The 18,433-nt window shown below is 42.3% G+C and overlaps 2 protein-coding genes across 3 annotated transcripts; one reads left to right on the top strand and one right to left on the bottom strand.

Moving 5' to 3' along the window:
* Positions 1-1,060: 1,060 nt before the first annotated feature.
* LOC121297336 (toll-like receptor 13) lies at positions 1,061-6,824 on the top strand. Of its 2 annotated transcripts, none has more exons than XM_041223607.1 (2): positions 1,061-1,226; positions 2,328-6,824. In XM_041223607.1, exon 2 carries the CDS (start codon positions 2,563-2,565, stop codon positions 5,425-5,427), a length of 2,865 nt encoding a protein of 954 aa, XP_041079541.1. In that variant the 5' UTR covers positions 1,061-1,226; positions 2,328-2,562; the 3' UTR covers positions 5,428-6,824. The 2 variants fall into 2 exon arrangements, with proteins under 2 accessions (XP_041079541.1, XP_041079542.1); XM_041223608.1 differs by having other exon boundaries at positions 1,061-1,230.
* Positions 6,825-10,202: 3,378 nt separating this feature from the next.
* Positions 10,203-13,472, bottom strand: LOC121297337 (toll-like receptor 13). Its single transcript, XM_041223610.1, has one exon. The coding sequence runs from the start codon at positions 13,275-13,277 to the stop codon at positions 10,416-10,418; it is 2,862 nt and encodes a 953-aa protein (XP_041079544.1). The 5' UTR covers positions 13,278-13,472; the 3' UTR covers positions 10,203-10,415.
* Positions 13,473-18,433: the final 4,961 nt, after the last annotated feature.

Here is an 18,433-nt window from a genome sequence, read left to right as displayed (position 1 = left end):
TGAGAGACGCATACTCTACTATCATCAGCATACTCCACTATCATCAGACAATGAGAGACACATACTCCACTATCATCAGACAATGAGAGACACATACTCCACTATCATCAGACAATGAGAGACACATACTCCACTATCATCAGACAATGAGAGACACATACTCCACTATCATCAGACAATGAGAGACACATACTCCACTATCATCAGACAATGAGAGACACATACTCCACTATCATCAGACAATGAGAGACGCATACTCCACTATCATCAGACAATGAGAGACACATACTCCACTATCATCAGACAATGACAGACACATACTCCACTATCATCAGACAATGAGAGACACATACTCCACTATCATCAGACAATGAGAGACGCATACTCCACTATCATCAGACAATGAGAGACACATACTCCACTATCATCAGACAATGAGAGACGCATACTCCACTATCATCAGACAATGAGAGACACATACTCCACTATCATCAGACAATGAGAGACACATACTCCACTATCATCAGACAATGAGAAACACATACTCCACTATCATCAGACAATGAGAGACAATGAGAGACGCATACTCTACTATCATCAGACAATGAGTGACACATACTCCACTATCATCAGACAATGAGAGAAGCGTACTCAACTATCATCAGACAATGAGAGACACATACTCCACTATCATCAGACAATGAGAGACACATACTCCACTATCATCAGACAATGAGAGACACATACTCCACTATCATCAGACAATGAGAGACACGTACTCCACTATCATCAGACAATGAGAGAAGCGTACTCCACTATCATCAGACACCCGGAGAGATACGTACTCCACTATCATCTGTTAGCTTACGTTTTGTTTTATTTTTTTGTAAGAAATGCAGTCACAATAATGGGGAACAATCCTATTACACTCTCGTGATCTGCAGCTGGTGTGCAATGATGTGGGAACATCTTTGAAAAGCAGAACTTCAGGGCAAAACTGATGCAACACCTCCTGGTGACTGGGTTGTTCAGAAAGTAGAGAGGAAGCTGGCATGATCAGATGATGTTTTGGCATGCCAAAAAGGAATTGTGATCAGAATATTGGCAGAAGAGCAAGCACAAGACCATTCGTAAAGGAGTTAGTCAGACCTCATTATTGCAAGCCATTTTCACTTCCAAGGCTGCAGGGTGTGTGGATTGAGTTTGGAAGAGAAAGATGAAGCCACGTAAGTATGAGCCTGTTAACAACTACCATTCTTTTTTTGTTATTACTTTTTTGTAAAGGTATGTCTAGAACAATATAGGCCTTCTAAAATGTGGCACTTTGAATAACATTGAACAGGTTAAGGTGTCTGTGACGTTTAAAGGCATAGCAAAGTGTAGGAACAGGAAAAAAGAGCAGAACGATAAACGCAATGTGCAGCCTTTATAAAAACTACCCATGGTATATGCACTTTTACCATGCTTCATTACGTCTGGCTATGCTTTTGCTAGGGTCCATTTCTCTAAGCAATAATAGCATTGGAGACTGTATACTGGAACAGCTGAGCCTGTGATTGTGGAGTCCCTGCAATGTGCATGTGTTGCGTTGAATTTGCTATGCAGAAGGTATTTTGGCACCTTGTAAAGATTAGATAATTTCTGTTCAGTGTTAAGCTGCTTTTTTCAGTGTCAAATTATTAACAAAGTTCATTCACAGCTTTTTCATCAGCGAAAGTATGGTTTAAAATATTTACAGCAAAGTATAATAAACCACAATGAAGGCATGTTGAAGCACATCAAAGAATGGTAAAGAGGTTTATAGGGCATAATAAAACCATTGTACATGCATAGTATAACTTCAGAAAAAAGCATGTGAAAACTGCAAAATTACAGAGCACATTTACTGTGGTAAACTTTTAGAAGGGGAACCCCTTTGTGGTAGCCACTCTTTTGTGTTCTCGTGGTAAAATGCAGATAGAGTATCGCTGTCTAGAATGGAGACACATAGTGGAGACTCATATACATTGCATGAGAAGTAAGACACAGTACAGTGTTTAACTTATTGATTATGAGAGCAGTCAAAACAGCTTGCTCCATTTATTACTGAACACACAGGTTATCTACCTGAACAAGTTTCACTTTATATTAGCAATATGTTGTTTAGATGTTTCTCAGTCATGTAGAAAAGAGCAGGGTATCCACACATCCCTAATGTAAAATAGTATGTCTTGGTTTTAAATATACATGTATTTATAGCCATATCTGCTGAGATCTAGGCTACTGATACAAAACAAAAAAGTATGAGACACAGGTAACAAGTATATTCTTCTTGCTTTTTCCTATAGTGTGCTTAGATGACTCATTGCATCAAGGCTGGAATCTGGTGTTACCTGCTCTTGGAGGAACTGGAAGCTGAGAAACTAACTCTACCCCTCCTGCACAAAATAGACCACTTCCCTGTTAAGGGAGAGCAGAATACTGCCTGTAGCTTTCAGCCCATGTTCATGTCACAGAGATCTCTGACTGACAAGAAACTGCAATCACAGAAGCTAAAACTTAAAGAAGGAGCTTTTTCTCGTCATGATGCTTGGGATTCTCTTAACCTTTGCTTTTTTCCTCCTGGAATCCTGGGTGCAGATTGCGCCGACAGCAGGATACTCCCTAAGGAACTGTACGGTCCAAGGCTCTCTAAATTACACTGACCGACTGAAGGTCCTTTGCTATCAGATGAATTTCTACCACGTGCCTTCTGATATCCCTCACAACACAAAGGTCTTAGACATTTCTGGCAATCGTATCTCACAGCTTCAGGAAAATGATTTCAGAAACCTGACAAACCTGAAGAACCTGAACGTGTCTCACAACCAAATCTCTCACGTGGAGCCGGGCACGTTCCGAGATCTCGCAGGCTTGCAGGAGCTAAATCTGACCCTGAACAAGCTGAGCGTGCTCTCAAGCAACATGTTCTATGGACTGTACAACCTCACGGTGTTGAAACTGGCTTGGAACCGCATACAAAAGATACACCCCGATGCCTTCCTGGTCCTTGCCAATGTTAGGGTGGTGAACCTGACATCGAATGCGCTCTACCAGCTTGAGGAAGTTCAACCTGTTTTAAAATGCCCTCACTTAGAAGAGCTGAGCCTGGGATCCAATGGCTTTTCAACTTTCAACACCAAAGAGCTGACAAGCGTTCCCTTGAATTTGAGAGTGCTTGACCTGTCTAGTAACCCATTCACTAGTTTTAATGTTAGCACAGACATTTTCCCCCACCTCGTGGATCTGGATCTCTCCTACTCAGGTGCAAAGGATGGGCTGCACTGGGAGATGAGAAATCATTCTTTTTTAACTGGTGTGAAGACACTGTCTTTAAACGGCACCCGCATTTCAACACCTGGGATCTTCCCTGTGATAGAAAGCTTCGCTAGTTCTTTAGAAGTTCTCCACCTAAATGATTTACATGTGGATACAGTGGATAACATCTTAAAGAACGTCTGCCTCTCTTTACCTAATCTCCAGATCCTCAGCCTGCGAGGGGATAACCTTAGCACTCTCCAGGACAGGCTCTTTGAACGCTGTTTGCTGGTGTACCATTTGGATTTATCAGATAACCAACTGAAAAGCGTGTCGGATTTCTCTTTCAGAGGGATGGACAGCTTACGTGTCCTGTACTTGTCCCACAACCAGCTGGTCGCTGTTCCCAATGCCACCCAGAGCATCAGCAACCTAGAATATTTGGACTTCAGCTACAATCTGATCGATCATCTACAGAGCTGGGATTTCAACAACTTGACCAGGCTTAAGCATCTCATCCTGGTGGGGAACAAAATATCGATGATCACGGGTTCTCTGTTCGGATCCTTAGTCAGCCTACAGGAGCTGAAACTTGGTATTAATCTGATCCTGTCCATCCCAGAGCCATTGTCAGGCAGCCTACATAAACTTGAGATCCTGGAACTGCGATCCAACAAGCTGAGCATCATAAAAAAAAACACCTTTCAGAACCTGGGTTCCCTTAAATCCCTCAACCTAGTGGACAATCAGATAGCTGACATTGAGGAGGGGGCTTTTAAAGGGTTAGTCCAGCTGAAAGTGCTGCTGCTGGGAAGCAACAAGCTTACCAGAGACACTTTTACAAGAGAGAATGTTTTGACAGGCATGCCTTCCCTCACTGAACTTCAGATCTTTGACAACTACTTGGAGTATGAGAGCAACGCAGAGCTAAAGACCCCTCCTTTCAAAGCCCTGAAGTCTTTGATCTTCCTTGCCATTAACAGCCAAGGTCACAATGGCCTTGTCCATCTGCCTTCCAATTTTCTGGAAGGGTTAAGCTCCCTCAAAGAACTACATGCTGGCAACCTGAACTTGGACTTTATACACCCCAGTACCTTCAACCACACTCCCCAGATGTCCTTCCTTGACATTAGCAAAAATGCTCTCAGTTCTGTTGACCCAAAAACCTTTCAGACGATGCCTAACCTCACAGAATTCATCTTGAGCCAGGCACGCCTGCCATCATTTGATTTTCTGGCCCAGGCCAACCTTTCCAAGCTTAAGTTCCTGCGAGCGAGGGGCAACGAGGTTTCTGTGGTCAACAAGACTCTGATCCTCTCCCTCCCTGCGCTCAAGTACCTGGACCTGCAGCAGAACCCATTCACCTTTGGATGTGAGAACGCCTGGTTCCTTAACTGGTCCAGGCAGGACCCCTACACACAGGTTATCTACCTGAACAAATATTCCTGTGGATATCCGGACAATCTCAGAGGAACGAAGCTAGAGGACTTGAGGATAGAGTCTTGCACTGTGGATCTGGAGTTTATCTTTTTTGTCTCAACTTCCACCCTTGTGACTCTTACCATGGTGTCCTCCTTCATTTACCAGTTCCTCCGCTGGCAACTTGTCTATGCCTACCATCTCTTCCAAGCGTTCTTATACGACAGGAAGCAGAAGCCGTCCCGACGCTACGAGTTTGATGCCTTTGTTTCGTACAACACGCACGATGAGCCTTGGGTCCTGAGGGAGCTTCTGCCCAACCTGGAGGAGGGCCGTGGCTGGAAGCTGTGTCTGCACCACCGAGACTTTCAGCCCGGCAAGCCCATCATTGACAACATTGTGGACAACATCTACAAGAGCCGCAAGACCCTCTGCATCATCAGTCGCCACTACCTGGAGAGCGAGTGGTGCTCCAGGGAGATCCAGGTGGCCAGCTTCCGTCTCTTTGACGAGCAGAAGGACGTGCTGGTCCTGGTGTTCCTGGAGGACATCCCTGACTGCCAGCTCTCCCCCTACCACAGGATGAGGAAGCTGGTGAAAAAGAAAACCTACCTGAACTGGCCCAAATGTGAGGAAAAAACCAGACTGTTCTGGCACAAGCTGAACACAGCACTGGAGACCCGAGAAGAACCCGATGAGGAGAGTCCGATTCTAACTGGCTTAGACTCCTGACTGAAACTTTATGCTTCGTGTTATTATAGTTTAACTTTAATTACTGGTAGAATGTTTTTTAAACTCTCTTCCAGGGATGAAGACTCTCATTGCAAAGCAGTCTGAGCATTTGCTGGTTTTTCTGAGTTTAATAAAACACACCTAACACTGAAGAACAACATCTCAGTACCGGTATCAGAGAACAATAAGCTACATTCGTTTTATATTTTAAAAACATATTTCTAGAGAAACGATGGATGTTTTTGCACCACATTTACTGGTACTGAGTCCTGGTTGCAACACGTTTTAGAAAATAAATACATAGATACAATGGGGTTAAAATGAACTAAAAAAGGGAAAACGACCATTAAAACGTTATTTCAAATAATCATTGGTGAGGTATTGTGGCTTTGGCAGTTTGTATGAAACAATGACAGCTCAGGTAGTCTATAACTATATTCAGTGAACTCACAGCGATGTTAGTGTAAAGCCGCTTTGGATTCAGTGAGAGACACTGTATAAGACAGCGCAGCATTGTGCCAGTGCTCGTGCTTTACTCTTAATACTCACAAGGGGGAGCTCTTGCACTGGATAAAAGCAACGATACCTGGGCTTCTGCAGCGTTAGTATTTAATACTGCTGTGTGGGAAATGACGGAGAAGGGATCTCTGAGTACAAGAAACATAAAAATGAAAAAGAAAAAAAAAGTTTAATTTATTTATTATGTATGCATTTTTTTTAATGCTGTTTGGCAAGATTTGTTTTGTTGTTGCATTCAATATTCTTCTGTGAATTCTACTCTGTAATAAACAATTAGGCCTACTAGGATTTAATGAAAAATGTCAAGAAACTGCTTTGGAACCGCATTCAAAAGCTGACGACTGTTCTGAACCTGGGAAAGTGGATCTAATCAGAGCTGCTTCCCTTTGCAGCCACCTTCTCCAGTGCAGTCACTGGTTGCAGTCACGGTCGCAGTGTGTGCCCCCACACTGTCTGGGCGGGTCTCGTCATGTAGACTCTTGAAACCCCCGTATTATCCGAGCATGTTCTCATCTTCCATTCTTCTCACACATGATTAAAACACAAAGAATTGTGCTTGGATTACTTCAGCTTAGAATGTGTTGCAAAGTTTGCAAACTTGTTTTAGATAAAAGATTGTTTTGGGTCTAGGAAGACACGTTCACTTGTGATCTGCTTATCAATAATTAACTTCAAATGCCTTGCAGTAGATACTATCCAAATGCACATTCAGTCATGCAGGAGAAATTCATGCAGACACTGTGTAAAGGTGAATAAAGGGTTTCCTCTTGAAGTTTCAATTTGTTAACACTCTTTTTAACATTAACTTGTACAATCAAGCGACTGTTCTATTAATCAATTAAAACCGCTACCTGTGTATGTATCACCCTCAGCTCACTTTCCCACTGCCTGGTACATTTTCAAAGATCACTACTAGAAAAAGCCCCCTGAAGGGGGAATTCAGTTGCAAGATACAATAGTTCTATTAGATCCACTTTTTGCAGTAACTACATACTGTAGTTATATAGCTGAGCCTACAATAAAGGCTGTATTTTATCATGGGCTCGGGTATATATGTCACGGTTCATGTGTAAAGTCAGTACATCTATAGATTAACCAGTACATGTGTAGATTAACCAGCTCAGCGGACAATCTATAAAATATATGTGTAGATTTACCTAAGGAGACGGTAGTTAATGCTGCAGCATTTGAAGCAAATTCAGAAATAAAGTAATATCAGGGAGCCTAATGGCAAAAAACAAATACATACAAAAATTAGAATTTCTCTAAGATCTGTTAGGCATTTGGGTAAAATAATGATTTATTATTTATTTTTCTTAAACTCCAGCTTTAGGATTTTTTTTGGTATTATTTGATGAATCTTTTTAAACTTCACTGCATCTCTTGCATTATCATTCTGCTTTTATGCTTTATGTTGTTATAGTTTAACTTGTTGAATTACTGCTAGAATGCTTTTTAAACTCTATTACAGGGATGAAAATAAGACTCCCATTGCAAAGCAGTTGAGCCATTGATGGTTTTACTGAGTTTAATAAAACACACCGAACACACCTAACACCTAACACCTAACACCTAACTACGTCATCAAGCCTCGGCTGGGAGGCTGTTTATCCCAAAGCTCACAGTGTGGCGTTCATTCAACATTCAAACTCTCCACTCTGCACATCTACCTGCGGTCTACCTCTGCAACTACTGTTCTGTGTCCTGCCGTTCCTGTTACAGGGGTCTGTAACAGGAACTGCAAAATCCCACAAATCTCAAATCCCAGTAGCTTTTGATCTACTGGAGGTTGCTTGGTGCCCTTCTCCCTCCCACCAACGTGTTTAACCTCCTGCTTCTCCCCTCCTCCCCTACTCACACATCTGGTAATACCCTGGACCTTATCTTCCTCTCCGGTTGTAAGGCATCACCATCGTCCATCATAACTGCCCTGTCTCAGACTGTCCAGCAACAGGAATAGCAGACACGGAATTGGAAGACTGCTGCTCAGCACAGCTGGATGCCTTTATTTAAGTAACAAAACAAGCAAAAGAGACTAAACAAAGCACACAAAATAAAGTAATTCACTCGAGCTGTGCTAACACAATGCAGGGACAGGGAGCACAGCCAGCTGCCCCCAGTCCTTTCCGTAAATAAGCAAGCCACAATCAAGACTCTGGCTCCTCTTATATATCATGTGGTCAGGGCTGATTGGCAATCAGATCAATCAATCATCACCTAGCCACGTTCTGCACGTGGACTTGGCAGGGATAGGGTTTAATCCTGCCCCTGCCAAATGTACATTCAAACTAAACCAGCTTTAATAAAAAAATAAAAAAATAAATAAAAACACACACCTACCCCTGTAACAGATCTTTCAAAACACTACGTCTAAAACAGGAAGTGAGAGAGTCGGTCGCATCTTTAGAGGAAACTGCAGACTTGCAACATGTCCTGTGGCAGGAATTGGTCACGCATTTGACCGAGTGCTTCTTTAAAGTGTTTTGACGTGTTAAAGTGTGAACAGAACTCTCCAAGCAAGGCATCCATTCCTCTTTAGAGTGCTTCCGAATGACATTTCAACACAATAGCAGTCCTGGCCCCATAAATAGTAACCTTTTGCATTCTGATTCTGAGGTTTTTTTTCACATCTTATTTCTTGTGTTTGCTGTGGTCGTGTTCCAGCTCGTCATTGGAAATGAGAATGTGTTCTCATTCCAGTCATCTGGATAAATAAAGGGTTTCACTGACTGATTGTTTACAAAGGCGGGGACCCCACATATGTGTATATTATCTGTTATGTGTTGCGTGTGGTGTGTTTAAATGTTGGTGTATAGACATTGGTACACGGGATATAAACGGGTCTGTGTAACACGAGTGTTTAAAATGTATATGTGTATTTAGGCACGAGGATTGCACAGCACTTCACGTGCAAGTAAAATGTAATAATATGTGAGCACGGGGAATTGCACTTTATTAATTCACGTGCTGGGATGTGAATAATTAATTGGTAATTGAATCCCAGCACAATAGTATATATAGATGCACGTTGTCACATACTGGGGTTGGGTGTTCCGGAGCGGGATTGGAGACGGAGAAAATAAGCAGTAGCAGTAGCAGTAGCAGTAATAATAATAGGGGAAAGTATCCGCTCACCGTGTTTGTCAGTGTCTGTGCGTCCACCGTTTTGTTAAGTATTAGTCCGTTTTTTGTTTGTCTGTTTTATTTTGGCTACCAGTGCCGTGTCCTTTTTCTGTTTGTTTGTTCAACCCTTTTATTTTGCAATAAACCGGCGCAAGCAAGCGCCATCATCATTTCATTTCATCCGTCCTGTGTTTTGTGTATTGCCTTACCTTTCCTGGTTCTGACGCCGCCCACTTCGGCCGTCTCTGTGACACTGATTGTTTGTGTGACACTGACTGATTGGTTTGTCTGTGGTTTTGACATCAGCCTGAGCCCCTCAAACACAGAAGTACAGGCAGTATAAAGAGATCCATTCATTATTAGAGCTTGTTTAATAATGTCCATGTTATAATGTTACCAGATGCTCTTCTCAGATCATAGGAATCTGTTTTCATTGAATGAATTGATCGGAACGTTATTAATTCACCTGATAAATAGACAGGAGAATTTCAAGTCCATCTGAGACAACGGAGTTGACAGGAAGAAACATGATAGGACAGAGGTACAGGGTTTGCATTAAGCACATGATTGTACTTTGGAATGCCACACATGTGTTTTCATCTTCCTAATATTGAAGTAAATTATCCAGATTGATTTCAGAAATGTTGATCGACCACTTTCTGTACAGGAGAATGTCAAATGCAGTTGTCCTTACAAAAGAAAAAAACGTATGGCGATTTATTGAAAAATATATGACACTGTATTTTTCAAATATATATATATTTAATATATTTCAATATATTTTGTTCACCTGTGAATTTACCTATTGATTGGTTTGCAAAGTGACAGCACTTCATTATTAGGGATGCTAGCACCTTCCTTGTGCTGTTGTATCACCACTTGTTTATTTTAGGTACAAAGATTTTTGCAAAGAAGATCTAATTAGTAACATTTTATTAGGCAGAAAGCATAACACATTCACATCTTGTTAATAATAACATCCATAATTGGGTTAACCCACTGCTATCGGAATCATAGTAAACACTAATACATTACAATCTAAGGCACATTTTAAACTTAATCTCTAATCATTATAAGCAATTAAAAACATTTTAAATGACCACCAATGGGTTTTTTTCTATATTAAAAAAAACAAAAACAAATAGAAAAGAAAATCAGATAAACAATTGAGGGAGAAGCCTCTGTTAAGAGGAAGACCCATTGAATGTTTGTGTCATTTTAGCATCATTAGCATATTAGGATTCACTGCTCACAGATATGAATGGTACATTTGATATCACAGGGGGATGTGAGAAAATGGGTAATGATTAAATATACAAGGTTACCAAAGGGAGGAAGATATTTGTTTAGTCAAACGCCTCTAAGCCAGTTAGAATCGGATTTTCTCCATCGGGTTCTTCTCGGGTCTCCAGTGCTGTGTTCAGCTTGTGCCAGAACAGTCTGGTTTCTTCCTCACATTTGGGCCAGTTCAGGTAGGTCTTCTTTTTCACCAGCTTCCTCATCCTGTGGTAGGGGGAGAGCTGGCAGTCAGGGATGTCCTCCAGGAACACCAGGACCAGCACGTCCTTCTGCTCGTCAAAGAGACGGAAGCTGGCCACCTGGATCTCCCTGGAGCACCACTCGCTCTCCAGGTAGTGGCGACTGATGATGCAGAGGGTCTTGCGGCTCTTGTAGATGTTGTCCACAATGTTGTCAATGATGGGCTTGCCGGGCTGAAAGTCTCGATGGTGCAGACACAGCTTCCAGCCACGGCCCTCCTCCAGGTTGGGCAGAAGCTCCCTCAGGACCCAAGGCTCATCGTGCGTGTTGTACGAAACAAAGGCATCAAACTCGTAGCGTCGGGACGGCTTCTGCTTCCTGTCGTATAAGAACGCTTGGAAGAGATGGTAGGCATAGACAAGTTGCCAGTGGAGGAAGTGGAAGATGAAGGAGGACACCATGGTAACAGCCACAAGGGTGGAGGACACAATAAAGCATATAAAATCGTAGTCCAGTTTGCAAGAGTCTACATTGAAATCTGCAAGTTTAAATCCTTTGTACTTAGCTGGGTAGTTGCAGGTAATATCATAGAAGTTGAGAACTTGAGCCATAGAGTACTGCAGTGACCAGTTTTGGAACCAAGCATTTTCACAGCTGCAGATGAAGGGATTGTTCGTCAAGTTGAGGAACCTGAGGAGGGGAAGGGCCTTGATGTGGGCCACATTGACCACAGTGAACTGATTGGCTGTGGCTGAAAGGAACTTGAGCCTGGCAAGGTTTGCATGAACCAAGAAGTCCAAGGACTGTAGATGGGCTTTATTCAAGTGCAATATCGAGAGTTTTGGCACTGTGAGAAATATTTGGGGATCTAGTACTTTGATCATGGTGTTACTGAGGTCCAAATAAGTCAAATTGGGGGTGTGGCTGAAGGTTTTAGGGTGCACAAAGTCAATGTTTTGGTGGCCAGCATGGAGTTCTCTGAGAGAACTAAGCCCTTTCAGAAAGTTTGATGGAATCCTAACAAGGCAGTTGGGACCTTGGCTATTGATAGAGAGGTACATCAAAGATTTGAGAGTTGTAAACGGAGGTTGCTTGAGCTCATCTGAGGTCTTGTAGCAAAGATTGCAGTCAAAGAGTTTAAGCAACTTTAGTAAGGACATTCCTGCGAACACATCTCCCTCTTCGAGAGATTGCACCTTCAGCGGGTTTTTCCCGAGCTGCAGATATTTAAGATTGCTTAAGTCTTTGAAAGCACCAACATCAAATTTGTAAATATGATTGCCAACCATTTCAAGAGATTTCAAAGAATGCATATTTTGGAAGATGTCATTACTGATGTAGCCCAACTTGTTGAATTTCATATCTAGGAATCTCAGACGTCGTAGAGTGGTTGACCATGAGCCTGTGATTTCCTGGATGTTGTTTCTTTTAACCCTGAGCTCCTCCAGGTTAGCCAAGCCCTCAAAGTGTACACTGTCCATTGCATTGATATTGTTTCCATCCAAGATGAGAACCTTCAACCTCATTAATGTGGAGAAGCCTCTGGGCTGCAACTTGCCAATGCGATTGAAGCCAAGGTCCAGAGTTTGCAGTGTGCAGACATTCCGGATAGCACTGGGAACATCTGAAAGATGATTGTGAGCCATTGACAGATAGAGCAAATTATGCATGCCTTTGAACAAGGACTCTGGTGTGTATTTCAGACCCTCCCATGATAGATCTAAATGGCTCACCATCGAGCAGTAGACAAATGGATTGTACTGGAGAGTAATATTATTCCTTTTAAGGCCAAGAGTCTGTAGTTTGGGGAGCAAGCGACAGACATTATTTAAGAACATTTTGTCTTCTGTCAATTGGAAATCATCGAGTTGGAGATCTTTCAGAGAGGAGTTAGCAAAGCTTTTTATTATCCCTGATAATATTTCAGGTTTTGCTGTGTGAAAACCACTCAGTGAAAGTTTCTTAACACTATGCAGAAAAGACTTGTTCGCAACCATCCAGTTCAGTCCTTCTTCTGAATCCAAGAGTTTCAAAGAGACGACACAGGGAAAGATGTTTGTTGTAATGCTAAAGTTTCTGAAAGGGTTCAAAGACAGGTCGAGCACTTTCAGTTTTAAGGAAACATTTGAAAAATCTTCAGTGTTGAAACTTGTGAAGTTGTTCTGTCTAAGATACAGTTGCTCCAAGTTAGAGGCTCTGAACACAGGCTGGACCCTCTCTATTCGAAGCAATGCGTTTGCACTCAAGTCCAAGACCTTGATGTTGTTCATAAACCGAAAGGTGTAGGTCTCAATCTTTTGTATGTGGTTGCCGCCCAGCTGAAGCTCAGTGAGGTTTTCCAAACCCTCGAACAGGCCCTCTGTGAGCGCTCTCAAGTGGTTCTGGGAGAGATTCAGCACCTGCAGCGCAGTCAGGTCTTTAAAAGCATGCCTGTCTATGTGGTGGATTTGGTTGTTAGATGCATTCAAGCCCATGAGGTATATTAGGTTTCTGAAATCTCCTTGTCGTAGCTGGGATATATTGTTCCATGAAATATCCAAGAACTTGGTGTTGTGAGGGATATCTGGAGGCACGCAGTACAAGTTTTTACGGAAACAGAGCAGTTTCAGACCGGTGAATCTCAGGGCACCGTGGGCTGTGCAGTTTCTGAGTGAATAGCCAGACGTTGGCATAATCTTCACCCAGCAATTAAGGAGGAAGATCAGAAAGATGAAGTAAGTCCCAACCATTTTTTTTAAGCTCCTTGGTTTTGTTTTTCCTTTAACAAAGATGAGTCCTAAAGGGATTAGCAGCTGTTGGCAGCAGCAGAATGAGAAAGCTGCTGGTGATAGCTAAAGGCTTTTCAGAAGCGGTTATTTCGCCTTTCACATCTGGGAAGAACATCAAAGGATGGCAGCCTTTATATATACAGGAATCTTCTCATGCTGTAAAAAAAAAAATGCATCATTCAATTATTTTGCTCAACAGAATACAATGTTTTCCACCAGCACTGGGTAGTGAGTTGAAAGTGCTCTCTAGTTTTGTAATATTAAAAAGCCCCATTCATAAGCAAATTGTTTTTCAGTGTAAAGATCATATCCATTAACTCCAGTCGCCCCCTTCACGTTTGGCATGATTTATGAAAGCCTTATGAAAGTCACCAAAATGCAAGAAAAATAAATGTTGCATACCGCACAAAACTACTTTGAAAGTTAAAATAGGAAATCAAAGTTAAGTCTGAGGTGTTTGTTACTAGTGTTGTAACATTAGCAGTTGGATATTCCATCTGCAAATGGTGTTTTGCTATAAATACCTTAATAAATCTGTATATAACGGATGCAAAGTTACCTTGACAGAGCTCCAGCTGTGAGTGACCTTTCTCTGCAGCTGATCAGATGTAACTGTCAGTGACAGCAACAGGTACTGGTATACTAAGAAAGGATTGAGGAGGAAGTCTAAGCTACACACATACTCATTTCATATAGTTACCTGCTGTAACTCATATCTCTACCTTCCACTTGCATGGACCAAACCAGATCCAGCTGGGGTTGCATTGTGCAAGTAAAATGACTCATTCCATGCAGGGACCTGAAAAGAAGAGGAAGAAATGGAAGAAGTGAAAGCGGGCTGGAAACAGTTCTATGTGATATGATCCTGTTCAGTGGTTATGTGCTAAATGAACCAGTTCAATCCGTCTCCACCTTACAAAAAAAAGATATTATAAGTACGAAGCAAGACATAGGCTATAGTGAGCGCTGACCAAACATGTTAATAGCAAGACTAGAGATGGCCTGCCCAAACCAGGAACTACACAGAGGGTCTGTTTTGCTTATTATTTGCATTTCCCCATTCACAATTAACAGTCTGGACACAAAAACTGTAATGCAAAAATAAAAAGGTAGAAGCTTCAGGGTTAGCAGTTTTAAACATGTGATGATCCTGCCTTATTTAAGCAGCGTGCATAGTGTAGAACTACTTCCTAAGAGCTTTTTTACCATGGACTGTTGCAGGCACCTCAAGATAGGGTTAGTGCAAAAAGATAAGGTAGCATTCCAGGCTACACAATACAAATTAGTCAGCAGTTCAGTTAAATAAATGACAAGGGCTACTAAAAGCTAACAAAAGTACACAAGTCGTTATTCTTCCAGTCCTAGTCAAGCAACAGCAATCATTCACAGTATGTGACGGCAGTTTCTCTCTTTGGGCAAACAAGCTGGCAACCTTATCTGTGGGATTCAAGGGAGCATGCAGTCAGCAGCACTGTTGACTCGCAAACAAGCGACAGCTTCAAATGCACGCGCAGAAGCCATCTGTTTACCTACAGGGAGCTGTCAAAATTATAACTCAAAGCAAATGTAAAAAAAACCAGATAATAGAATTAAAGACCTGCACTGGCACTCTGATTATCTTAGTATCGCTTCTCAACAAGGTAGTTGCTTTTTTGGGACAGGTACATTTATGGCAAACCCAACAAACGGGACAGATGAGAAATCATTGCCACAGGGCAGCAGTAGTTTAGAACACAAAAAGTTTCCATCCTTTGTGTGTGTGTGTGTGTGTGTGTGGGGGGGGGGGGGGGGGGGGGGGGGGGGGGGGGGGGGGGGGGGTGGGGGGGGGGTGGTTGTAGTTAAAGTTAATTTTGTTTAAGTGAAAACATAGAGACCCCCGCCTTGCCAACTTTTTGTTGGCAACTTGAGGAACAACTTAGTAAAAATTGTCATAAAATGTCCCCTCCAGCAAATTGCTAGAGAAGTTGCCAGATTTTTTTTTTCCTTAAAGTTTGCATACAAAACCTCACATTGCTTCAGGTCAGTTCTGAAAAACCTCAGTCTTACGCCAGCACTTACATCAAGTAGAGCGCTACCACCATGCTGATTATCTTATTGAGGGTCTCTTGAGTTAGGGGAACATGAAAAGAGGAACGGACCGATCACATTCTATTTCTTTTTAATAAGCTTGTGTCGTTTTCCTCATGAAATACTGGAAATTAAAAAGTATGCTGCATTTTATTAATATTAATCCCAGAGCTATAAAAATCTCTAGCATAAGACACGCAGAAAATAGCAAAAGAAACAGGTCCAGTTTGTCTCTGAATTGAAGACAGTTTGTGTATTGTGTGTGTTGACAATGGAATGCTTTAAACTATAGCTGTGAGCCACATTAGTCTATCTCTAAAAACTCCATTTTATATTGAAAACAAAACATTTGGTGCTTGTCTACAGAACCTTAACATTGGTGCTATGTGGGGAAATCTTTATATCACTGAACTGAGGTTTGTAGGCATATCAGCCCCGCCCCCCCCCCGACCCCCCCCCCCCCCCCCCCCCCCCCCCCCCCCCCCCCGCTTTTTTAGAACCCTGTTCTAAATTGTTTTATTTAACCAATTAAATCCCATCCAGACCTTGTTAATTATACCAGTTTACCTGCTAAACCTGGAATGCAATGGCCCTCCAGGGCTGCGACCTGAGAAAGTACATACAAGCTGTTACTTTCCCATCATTAAATTCATATATATATGAGACAAAAACGGTCTGGCAGGCAGAGGCTGTGAAAATCCTACTATTTAGAGAGAGGAAACCTTCAGCCATCAGCTGTCAGAATGGGCCTCTATAAATACGACAGGGGGAGGTTGTGTGGGTCGTGAATGCCCCTAACAGGAAACTTTCTCAGCAGCAGCAGCCTGGCCTGCCTGTTACTGCAGTGCTGAGAACTGAACCTGCTCTCTGAAAGGGTGCAACCCAGAGCCAACAGCACAGACAGACGAGGGAGAAAACATACCAGTAAAGCCATAGCCAAGTGTAAGAAAGCATAGCGACAACTTAGTAAAGCAAAGCTCAGAGAGGCATTGCAAAGCAAATAAACTAAAACACGGCAAACCATGACAAAATAAACGGGCAGTGTAACACAAGGAACCGCATGGGAAAACTGCAAAATGAACATGCAAAATAACTGTGGTAAACTTTTATAATGGCATTAAAAAAAAAGTGAGATCTAGGAATACAGATATACCTCCATCTAGCACTCAGAGGCATGCACCAGGCTGCTGGTTGTGTGTGTCAAATTCTATTAATCCAGTTTCCAGCAGGGGGCAGCGCAGACAACCAGTAAGAGAACAGTAAAGCAATCCTAAAAGAAGCAGCTCTGTACTGCCGTGAAGAAGGGAGTCTGTAAAACTATCAGGCTGGTACGGGTTTTGATGAAGTGCTGTTCCTTTTGATCCTGGCCGCTGCTGCAGGTGTTACTTCAAGTTGAGCACTCAAAAAAATTCATGCTTTCTAATATATAGTGGAATGGTACTGATCCTTCCTATGCGTTTTGTCTTACACTGTACAGGTAGGGTTCACTTTTCTTCAATGAAGTTCTACATCAAAAGAGCTGTTTGGAGTCCTTCTGCTAGGTCCACCTAAACGAAGCCATAGCTTGTTTCTAAAGGCACAGAGCCTAGCCCCAGCATGAAGTTAGAGTGAGCCCCTCAGATATGTGGAGCACCAGAGCCCTATAGGCATATTTCTTTAAACATAGGCACTATTCTTTAAACTCAAAACTGCTGGGTAATTTGTGTTTTCAAATGTGTATCTTAATTACATTGAGTGTGCTTTGAGGGGTATCCAGAGTGATTTTGTCCTTCGCCTGTCCTTTTCCTTCTCTACATGCTTTTCAGGAATCTGGTAGCAAATAAGTTTTATGAAAGCAGACTAAGGTTAATGGGAAACAAATACATTGACTGTTGCCATTGACATTAAACCCCCAACACACACACACACACACACACACTCACATGCACACACACTCACATGCACACACACACACACGCACGCACGCACGCACGCACACACACACACACACACACACACACACACACACACACACACACACACACACACACACACACACACACACACACACACTCACACACACGCACACGCACGCACGCACACTCACACGCACACACACACACACACACACACACACACACACACACACACACACACACACTCACGCACGCACGCACACACACACGCGCACACGCACACACACACACACACACACACACACACACACACACACACACACACACACTCACACGTACGCACGCACGCACACACACACGCACACATACACTGTTCAGGGGTACTGGAGCATGCTTCATCAAATGTCTTCCTTCTAGTTTTGATTCCAGGGAGCTTGTATTGGTTCCTTCTTTTGGAAGAGGCTGGTGGTAGAGAAATGTGCTGCAGGATTGAAACCGATACAGACTTTACAGAAAAAAAGGATATTGTACTTGACTGGACAATACCTTGAATTGAAATCAACTTACTTATCAAATTCAGAAAACGCATGAAAATAAATGGAAAGACAAAGAATGTACAACAAGACCATGCAAATCCATGTTCCCAGACCCAAGCATTGTTTGTATTCAGTAACAGAAAGTGTCTACAATGTAATGTATTCTGGGCCGCTGTGAGCCTCATTAGAGAGGGCTTTCATTTCAGTCTAATTAAATACAGAGTCAGGTTTGGATTATACACGGGGGCTCCTGCAGTTTTAATAGAAATGGTAAATGTATTTATTTATTCATGCTACTGGGAACCATTTTGCACTGTAATTTTTTCCCATGGTCATACTAGGAGTTCACTGCAGTTTACCCTGGTTCAGCATGGTTTAATATGCTTTACTATATCTCTCTTCACAATGCTGAGCTGTGCATTACCATGCTTTCACTGTGTTATATTACACATTGCTGTGCCATTACTATGGTAGACTTTTTAATCAGAGCACAGAACTGGCAGAACTCAAGGGTGCTCAGATATTGAAAGCCACAGCGATGCAATGTTGGTTTTAATCATTCTGAAAAGCTAAGTGTTTTTTAACAACCCATGTGTATTTAATGTGCATTACATGATGT

This window comes from Polyodon spathula, chromosome 22 (genome assembly GCF_017654505.1).
Source record: "Polyodon spathula isolate WHYD16114869_AA chromosome 22, ASM1765450v1, whole genome shotgun sequence".
Lineage (NCBI taxonomy): Eukaryota > Metazoa > Chordata > Actinopteri > Acipenseriformes > Polyodontidae > Polyodon > Polyodon spathula.
This window is presented reverse-complemented; position numbering and strand designations above follow the sequence as displayed.